The sequence below is a fragment of the Drosophila willistoni genome, unplaced genomic scaffold (assembly GCF_018902025.1).
Source record: "Drosophila willistoni isolate 14030-0811.24 unplaced genomic scaffold, UCI_dwil_1.1 Seg29.1, whole genome shotgun sequence".
NCBI lineage: Eukaryota > Metazoa > Arthropoda > Insecta > Diptera > Drosophilidae > Drosophila > Drosophila willistoni.
Window position 1 is genome coordinate 286,546 of NW_025814244.1, and position 10,561 is coordinate 297,106.

Consider the following 10,561-nt stretch of genomic DNA (forward strand, 5'->3'; position numbering starts at 1 on the left):
AGCAAAATGAGCAAATGCTACGACAACGCCGTCAATATCAAGACCGAGAGCTGGATCTACTGGAACAGATGCAACAGCGACCAAACAATCCACTGCAGCAACAGATTCCCGAATGGGCCAGACAGGATGATCAGAATTCGTATAATCCATATAATACACGTCAATTGTACAGTTGCCTTTATATAAAAAAGTATAATTCAGTGCATCATTAATACAGTGGAAATTAAAAAAACAAGTAATAGAGGAAAATTAATCAAAAGCATTACTTTTGCCAGATCGCCCATAGGAAGAAAGGAAGTCAAATGGCTTATGTGTTCCCCTTTGACTTCGACACTCAGTAATCCATGAAGTAATTCCAACGCCGTGGATAGACAACAAAATGAAATCCGGACTACTTTATATGATGTGTCTGTTGTGGAGGATCTTGTAATTTTGGTATTGTAAAGATTAAGGAAAAATAATTTTATTATATTTAGACGGGAAAATAAAATTTTAAAATCTTATGCTGACGTAAAGAAAACAAAGAAGGAATATAAATGTTTTCTGACTGAAACGACTTCATCTTAATGATTCCGAAAAGCGCTCAGTTCATAAGATGCAGGAATATTTTAAAGCGTTTTAAATTTTTAAATGCTTTAAAGGAGAAGGAATAAATTAAAGCGTTTTAAATTTTTAAATTCTTTAAAGGAGAAGGATTAAATTAAAGCGTTTTAAATTTTTAAATGCTTTAAAGGAGAAAGACCAGGGAGAAAGAAGTAAAAAGTTGAACTTGTTCGTTTGACTGCTGCGAAGCAAGTGAAGTCGATTGTGAGCTGAGGTCGAACGAAAACTTTTAGTGCCAGTGCCGCCTACTTGACCACAATTAATATTATCCAGTTTTGGAAAATCGTAGAAAGTAGTGTTGGAAAACGTGAAACACACTCGGGTCAAATTTTTAGTGTTGCATTTGTTAGAGCTTGGAAACTATCGATAGTGGCGTGATTCGATATTTTCAATGTTTTAGGAGCAAAATTTAATTACAATAAGTATCATTTTCAAAAAAAATGAATACAATTTTGCTTAACCTAATATTAATAACCAAAATTATATAGTTTTAGCCTTTCAAGTTATATAAATATTTACCAATTAATTATCAAAAAAAAATTTACCTGTTTTGATTTTGTTTGAATTAAAATTAAATTAACATATATTAGTTTTCAGACTTTTAAATTTATGGAGATCAACTCTTAAAACCAAAATTAAAAGAAAGCAAAGAAAAACATTTAACATAAATTTAACTCCATCCAAGCGTTTCTTTTCAATTGTTGTGTAACTATTACATATGTATGTTATACTATCGATAGTGGCCAAAAACAATCGATGGTGGTAAATATTCGATACCTCGATAGTGCCATCGATAGTTCCCCAGCTTAAGTATTCGTAAAATATCGATAAAAAAAAAGTCAATCGAACCACGTGAATTTAACAATAAGACATTCTTTTCTTTGTTGTAAAATTATTATCTTATTTGGATTAAAATTCATTCACAATAAGCGCAAAGTAAGTTTCTTAAAGTATTTTTGCTGTATATATATTTAGTTCCAGTTTTGACTTTACGATTACATCACTCAATTTTATGGCGTATCACCTGGATGATTCCTTTCGACTAACTAATAAACTTACCAGCAGCAGGCACAGGACTCGACTCGGCAAAGGAATCTTCATTTGCAACATTTTCATTGGCATCTTTTGTCGGTTTGTTGCCTGCTGCTGTTGCTCCCCAGTAATAAAATGCTAATGAATTAATTTTAGAAGGAACTTTGCAATATTCTCCTTTTGCGAGAACCTCCGCTCCTTTGACTGCATTAAATTTAATGAATAAGAGTATTAAATTGGTTCGAAATTAAGTAAAACTGAATTATGCATTCCCCTTCCATTCTTCCTTCCATCAAAGTCAACAGTAAATATTTAAATTTTTATCACCTTTTTGTCTAAACACTGAAATTGAAATTGTATTTGAAATAGTTGACAAATATTAGACAAATATTTAACTACATTATAGAGTAGTGAGTGAAGGGCAAGAGCAGAGCATCAAATGAAAGGGCACCAACCGAACCACTACCACCGGGCCGGAAGTCGGCAAAAGCAATTTCCTAGTCCTAGAATTTGATTTTGTTTACCTAAACTCAAAAGATACAATTTTTGCAGCTAATGAAATGCACAGATATTTGGTTAAAAGGAGAAGGAACCAGACCACAACAGGTAGAAGTAAGGCAAATAATCAACTCTCAGACATAACAATATAGCATAGGATATGGCCATATAAAAAACAAAATAAAATCATATTTAGCCTTTAGATTTCTAAAAAATATATATATGATATATATGTATACTGCAATGATAAACTTGTAAAAGGTAGAGCTAAGCTCACATTTCGAAATATCTTGAAAGGTTAAAAAAGCAAAAAATGAAAATGCAGTTTTTTGGAGCAAGCCAATAAAATTTTCGGAAAAAACATACAAAATAATATCGAAAATTTGGAATTTAGAATTTGATTTGTAACAAATTTTTGGTTACGTTTCAAATTTTTTTATATTTTGGAGTTAAGAGATAATAAGGAAGAATAACAAATATATTGTTTTATACCTTTATGGGTATATAAAATATATCAGAAAAACCAGAGGGGAATCAATATATCCCTGGCCTTATCGAAGTCTCTATACCCTGTAAGAAATTCTTAGTAGCTTTAAGCTAATAATTATGAGTAAACAACGAGCAAAGTTCTATTAAGTATCAAAAGTCGCAGAATTATAATGGCATTATTCAATTTACTTATGTATAACATCGAGCTTGTTTCTTTATAATTTCAATATACTTTGTTTTACAGGGTAAAAGATGTTGATTGTTGATTTTTAAGCCTTGGAGTGGGAATAAAAAGTGAAATTTTAAGAGCCAAAATATTTGCTTAAAATCTTTATAGTTAAATAGCTAAATATGGGTACGAAAAAATCAGATTTTAATATACGGAAGACACAACTAAAGACTATTTTAAGTGTGCATGCAAATTGCCTATTGAAAATTTATAACAAATAAAATTAATTCACAAATTCAAATAATAGCTTCAAGTTTAAAGGGCCAACAAGATATCCACTGTGTATCAGTCTTAAAATTACTTCCAAATCTTTTAGGTTTTAAAAAATTAATTGTGGAAATACAAGACGTTTCTTTTCAATGCTAAAGTATTGTTTAAATACATATTCTCGCTTATTCGAAACTTTGAGTTATCCTCTAGCGCCAAATGCCTTGATCTGGAGACGCACACCCATTATTATCAAAGTTTTTTAGCTCCAAAATTTCTAGGGAAAAGTATCAGCGTTTTCACCTAAAAGAATGTTTGCTTTATTTCTTCCGTGTCATCCGAGTTTCTCTTCACAATACCTTGAATGACCGAGGTTCTACTGTAGAATTGTATTTTTAAAACATTCCCTGACAAGGGGAAGTTTAGGTACGCGAATCTGCGACTGCAAGTTGTCAGAAGCTCCTTTAGCCCTAATAAGTATGCTATAGTTTACTGAAAACCTTGTTTTTACTTTCAGATTTCCGTATAGTTTTTTCAAAGCGAATTTCGCGTAATATTTCATTTGAAATGTATCAATACTAAAAGGCCAAAAAAGTAAAGACTTCAAATTGTAAAGCATTTGAGAGGGGTTTTTAATATTAAAGCTCCTTTAAATAAAATGTTACACAAAACAAGTGAATCAAATGCTGAAATGAACGCGAAACTTAAGCCGCAGATCTGCATAGTCAGTTATAGACACTTAAATGCCAGTCAAAATTGGATTTGGGCCCAAGTTGAGATAAACATTTTTTATACTTACGAATCTCCGCTCTCCCTTCTCTTCGTTTCCTCTCAGTCAAAACAAGCCAATTCCCCAGCTGCACATTAAAGTGGTGAATAAAATCACTGTATAGAGAAAGAGGCAGTAGTGGGGAGGTAGTGAGTATGTGTCATGTGTGTGGTGTGTGTGTTGGATGTTAGTGTGTCATTTTTTTATGCTTATTTAAAAAAGTGTCCAGAAGTTTTGTGATTTTGATAAACAGACAGAGAGAAAAAGTGGAAGTAAAAAGCAAAATGATAGCAAAAAAGGAAAATGTGGAAAAGCTCGTGAGCTCAGATAAAGAAAAACTCACAGAGAACAAAAAAAAACACACACATTTATGCAAGTCACATACGCCACACAGCTTTTAATAATAAAAACAACGAGCTGTGCTCTCTTAACATGAAAAAACATAGAAGCAACCCAAAAGGAAACCAAAAGTAAGCCATATATAGGCAAGAAATACAGAATGATAAGGATAAAAACGATTGCGTAGGGACAGAAGGCGGGGGAGGAAGGTGTAGTCAGGAAGGGATGTAGACGTGTGTGTGAATGTCTTTATATGGTCATATGTGTATGTGTGTGTGTAGGGCAAAAGAATTGCCTTAGTTCCCTTTCTTAAATTTTTGAAATTCACTTAAATTGAAAATTTTCGTAATTATTCGTTGTATCAAAACCTTTCAGGCACCCTCCCTTTCAGGTTTTCCCAATGAATCAACCTTTAAACATTATGTTTAATGGAGAGAGTTCTAATTTAGTAGAGATGAAACAATGAACAAGAGTATTTGAGATAGATTAATTGGCAAATAACTAATCAACTTCCAATATACATGGATTGGATTTGTTATATATCAAAAAATCAATTAAGTGTACTAGATTTGTTTACAATTCGGACCTTTTCGCAGATTATTCCGATTTCCTACAATTTCATGTAGGATTTCATTCCTACAAACATGTATACCTCCTTCAAGAATAATGACAATAAATCTTCGTTTCTATTTATTTAAGATGAAGGTTGCCCTGTAGTCCTTAAGCCCTTTCAGTTGAGATTAATTGCGTGTTGATCCAAATAAAGATGAGTGATGTTCTTCAATTCCAATTGATTTCAAGTTCTTGAGTTCCATTTATCCAATAGGTAGTCATCTGGTCAAAATCCCAAGTTAATCTAAACAGGAGACTCTAAGATTAGAAGCATTTTTGAGCTAAAAGATATTATAAACAGATTAACAAGATCACAGTACTATCAGCTTTTTCTTTCATTTACTTATTCATAATATTTAATTATTAATTCCACTTTTTGTTTGGCACATTGGCATAATAGGCTAATATCAGAGCTGAGAATAGGTTCTTACATTGGTTGCATATACTACAATTGTTGCCACATATGACAACATCAGAATAGATCATATGCTCTCGACTATAGGTAATATTTTTAATATTTACAAATTTCGGTTGACCAACACGTTCGATAATGTGCTTCTTGTCTAAAGCATCGCACAATTTGCCACAGGTACATTTTGGTGCCTCGGCAATTAGTTTAATGAGTAAGGCTGGCAGGGAATCGATTGGCAGTTCATATTAGGCCACAGCTTGAAGCCAGAGAGGTTCAGGCGAATGAGTTGAAGCTCCGTCCGCATCGGAAGCAAAGGCCAGGCCCTTGAGACCCTTGAATGAATTACGCCAAACATCCAAGATTTCAATACGTAAATCATCTATGGCAGCTGGCAGGGATTTTAATTTGTTTTCCGACACGTAAAGCGAGCGTAATCTTCTCAGGCGACGTATGGCAAAGGGTAGATGAGTCAAATTATTGTAATTGAGATTCAAGTTAACCAATTTGTGGCACTTGACCACAGGCAAAGGCAAACATGTCAAATCGTTGGCCGATAAATCCAATTCGCGCAGGGAGTCTCGTAATTTGCTGCCATTTAGAAATGACCAATCGTCTATTTCACCCAGATTATTGTCATGGAGGACGAGCTTGCTCAAGTGTAATCTCCCCAGTTCAACAGGTAACTGGAAATTTAAATTTAGTTTTGAAGATGCTAAAAGTTGTCTTTTCATTTATTTCCTTACCTTACGCAACTTATTGTTGGATACATCCAGGTGGGTTAGATTCCGTAAGGAGCATATATGATAGCTCAATTTAACCAATTGCGTATTGTCTATTGTTAGGGATTGTAGATATCGAGGAAAGACCTTGATGGGATAGTCACTGTGACGATTTATAGCCATTTTCGTCTGTAACTTTGATTTTTGTGCCATGGCAGTGACTGTATTTAGTCTCAAATTGATGACATCCTTGCCTTCCATACCCAGTTTAAGCGTCTGCAGGAATCCCTTCAGCTGAATGGGATCACATTTAGTCAACAGATTCAGTGAGGGCTTCTTGAAAGCAATCGTTGCTTTGCCATCCAAAACGTATTTCGTGTGAATAGTTTGGATATTGTCCTTGACCTTGTAACGTTGCCCTTTTTAATCTTTGGTGTGAACAATATAATTTGTATTCAACTTTTCGCAAAGCAATTCCAAACCATCAATTTGGCTTTCGTAAAAACCACAGCACTGAACACCAACTCGCAAGGGTCACACAGTTAGTACAAAAATCACTCGAACAAAAAGAATACAGCTCTGCTGTATTTGTAGACATTACTGAATTTGATAAAGTGTGGCACTTAGGATTATTGAATAAACTGGCCAAACTCCTGCCTTACTGCTTGTTCAAGATTCTTGAAAGCTATCTGCAGGATAGATCGTTCACAGTCAGGGGCACAGATGACACATATTCCAGAATTGGCAAAATCACTGCAGGAATACCCCAGGGCAGTGTTCTGGGACCCCTTCTCTTCAATGTTTATTCGTCTGACATGCCAATTCCTGATTATATCTTTGAACACGACTTCCTCATGGTATCAGGTGAAACCAAGAAGAACCCTGACATCCTACTGTCAACGTTCGCAGATGATACTATAATCGTATCTACTGATAAAAATGCCTACATGGCCATCAGGAAAACGCAAAAATACCTAAATGAATTCACCAAATGGTCAACTAAATGGTGCTTTACGATAAATAATGATAAGACTATTCGTGTCCTATACACAAAACGAAACATATCCCCTGCTCTAAGATCTTACCTAATAAAAATCGATGAAAAACCTATAAAAAACGCTAATCAATATAAATATCTAGGAGTCACCACCCTCTATCATCGCCTAAAATGGCTTGTTGACGAAAAGAGCTCCCTCAGCACAAGATGTAAAGTCACAATATTTAAGCAAATTATTGTTCCCATTCTAACGTATGCTATTCCTGTATGGGGCAGCCTTATTTCGGAAACTCTATTCAAAAAAATCTGTGGAACGCACAACAAACTGCTGAGAAAAATTACTGACTCGGATATATTCAGCACAAATGCCTATATTCGCGACAAACATAATGTTAAATCCATGGAACTCAAATATGACTTGGCTTGCTATCTCCACTCTAGAACACCCAAATGTAGAAGTAAGGAATATCCTGGAAAAACCCTTTACTCCTACAAGGCTCTCCTGGCCTAGATACTCTATTCAACTAGAGAAAATGGTAGCAGTCCGAAATACACCTCATCTCACTCAACAGCCAAACCAGCAGCAATGTGCAGCACCAACACAGAACTTTCTTACCACAAATAGCACCCAGCAACAGCTAACTACAACCACGTTTCCTCTAAGTACTGCAAACACACAACACCTGCAGCATTTAGCGTTGCAGCAGCTGCATCAACCAGCTGGCCAGCAGCACCAGACCGCAGCACAGGCCTCTCAGCTACAGGCGTCATCTCCTGCAAACACACGACAACAGCAGACAGCAACTCCAGTTCATCAAATTGCATCAAGTATACATCATCTACAGCAAATAGCGATGCAGCAGCAGCATCAAGTGGTTGGACAGCAGCGTCAGCCTCCAGCACAGGCCTGTCAGTTTCAGGTGTCAACTCCTATCGACACACAGCAGCAGCAATCCACAAATCTAGCTCCTCCTATGTCAGCAAATATACAATATCTACAGATATTGGCGACGCAGCAGCAGCATCAATCAGATGGCCAGCAGCACCAGCCCACAGCACAGGCCTCTTAGCAACAGGCGTCAACCACTGCTGACAGTCAGCAGCAGCAATCTCAGACTCCAGTTCCTCAAACTGCAACTTCACAGCAAATTATGGTGCAGCAGCAGCATAAACTTATTGGTCAGCAGCACCAGCCCGCAACACAGGCCTCCCAGCTACGGGCCTCATCTTCTGCTGACACTCAACGGCAGAAAACTATTCCAGTTCCTCAAAATGCAGCTAATATACAACATCTTCAGCTATTGGCGGAGCTGAATCAGCATCAACTGGCTGGCCAGCAGCATCAGCCCGCAGCACAAGTCTCTCAGCTACGGGCTTCATCTTTTGCTGACACTCAGCAGCAGCAATCTGACATTCCAGCTCCACCAATGACAGCAAATATTCAATACTCACCGCAAATGGATACGCAGCAGCATCAAATGGTCGTCCAGCAGCACCACCCAGCAGCACAGGCCTCCCAGCTACGGACTTCATCTTCCGTTGACACACAGCAGCAGCAATCTCCAACTACTCATCTAGATCGGCATGCAATGCGGGAGGCGACGGCCCATTTTGATGGCGCCCCATCTCTCATCAGATTCGATTGCCACCTAAGATACCAAAAAATTATTGAGAGAAACGAACTCAAAAAACAAAAGGAGGAAAAATCGAAACTAAACAAACCTGTTGTGCGCATGGAAGGACACGTGATCAACGGCCTGTTTCGAGATTTTAAAAGAGGCACACGAAATCGCGCGTACATAGAAGAGCGATTGAAGGGCCAGCCAATCCAAATCCAGCGACTTGTCCTGCCTCCACTCAAGGTTCACCCTTAATGATGACCAACTCTCAAAAAATCTTGAGCGAGTTGAAAACGAGCTCCTGAATGAGATTGAAAGTAGCATAGAAGCTGAAACGAAAAATAATGAGAGATTACCACCCATGAAGGTGCAAAAAACTGCTAATTCTTTACTTACTGACTTTCAGCCAGCTGACCTTGACAAAATCTCCATACAGCGGTTAAAGGGACTTGGCCCTCCCGCTTTCAGCCAGCCTGTACCAGGCCTGGCCAGCAGGCAGTCTATATGGACCTATCATCCAAGCAATGCCTGCTCGAGCACTACATTGCGGTCGAAGGGATTTGGCCCTCCCGCTCCTAGTTATTTTCCTCCAAACGAGCCTGTAGATGGAACAGATGCTTCTCCAGTGCCGCGCACCAATTGCTAGCCTACTGTGCTGCCACTCCACAGGCAAACAAGCTCTCCTGACGGCCAAAACCTCCAATACTGGGGCTGAAGGGCACGCATACATTGTTCTGGGGTCTCACATAGTCCAATCCGAGAAGAGAGACAGAAATAAGCCGAAATGTTTGCCTATGACAAAAAAAACAACACATGTTACTCACTTCTTGCCTATAAGAGGGAATTTTCCTGACAATAAGAGCGCTGCCTCAAAGATTTTGCCAACTGCAATGACGCCATGAATCGATATGATTCGAACTGATAACCTGCAAGAAACAATTATATTATTTGAGCATTTATTTACTTGCCTGTAAAAAATTTCCCATGTCAATTTCCCACAATTTTTTTTTTGTCCTACCAGTAACACCCAACAAACATTATGTCTTATATATTAATCATTCACACTATTAATAAGCCATTGTAAATTATTTCTAAGCTCGTTTTTATTGTAATTGTATATGCTTCCTGATAGGGGGCGAAATACAATAAATGATGGTTGACTCCTTCGGGAGCCAACCACTTGGCTTTGCAACTGCGGCCATACAAGTAAAAAAAAGAGAGAATTGGAAATTCTCTCCCTTTATCACCTGGTCCGGCTGAGTAACGGCCTGACTCAAATCACGGCCAAAACAATGGACACCTATGGCAAAATAAAAGCTACCCTGGAGGCAAACAAATTTGCCTTTTTTACTCACCAGCCCAGATGGGAACGAGGTGCTAGATTTGCCATCTTGAATCTACACCCCTCCACTGAATGCGAAGCTATCCGTCGTGACCTGAAAAAGCTAGGATTTGAGACAAAATACATCAAAAGACTAACAAACTACAGAACTAAGAGGCCAATGAATGTCTTTTTAATTGAAATTAACAAACATAATGACAAACATGATGAAATACTTAAAATTAAGGTCCTAGGCAGCCAGGAGGAACGCGTCGAGAGGCAAAGGGGCCGAAGGGAGATTCCCCAATGCAAAAACTGCCTCCTCTTTGGCCATACAGCCAGGTACTGCTGCCTTCCCCCGCTCTGCTCCGTCTGTGGCCAAATCCGACAAATGCGCCTCTCCTGATGGCCAATCTCCAAAGAGTGGCAACTGGGGAGATGGCCATAGAGCCACCTATAGGGGCTGTGCATTTTATAAGGCTGAACTGTCAAAATTTGTCGTTGACCAGCGCCCAGAGCGGCAAGAAAGGCAAATGAATCATGAAAAGGAAAGAAAATTTGGGCATGAGACAATGAATATGCAATCTAACGCTAACACTCCAGTGTTGCCCTAAAAATACCACAAAAAAATGCCAGTTTCCCTACATTTCTCGCTCTAGCGCCCTATGCACTTCTCTACTTACCTCTATTAGTGTCCTCTGCACTCGCCTAATTC

The 10,561-nt window shown here is 37.9% G+C and overlaps 1 protein-coding gene across 1 annotated transcript; it reads right to left on the minus strand.

Moving 5' to 3' along the window:
• Nucleotides 1-5,107: 5,107 nt before the first annotated feature.
• Nucleotides 5,108-6,328, minus strand: LOC124461267 (leucine-rich repeat protein 1-like). Its single transcript, XM_047012811.1, has 2 exons — nucleotides 5,934-6,328; nucleotides 5,108-5,873 (listed from the first exon to the last, which is right to left on the minus strand). The coding sequence occupies exons 1-2, from the start codon at nucleotides 6,168-6,170 to the stop codon at nucleotides 5,436-5,438; spliced, it is 675 nt and encodes a 224-aa protein (XP_046868767.1). The 5' UTR covers nucleotides 6,171-6,328; the 3' UTR covers nucleotides 5,108-5,435.
• Nucleotides 6,329-10,561: the final 4,233 nt, after the last annotated feature.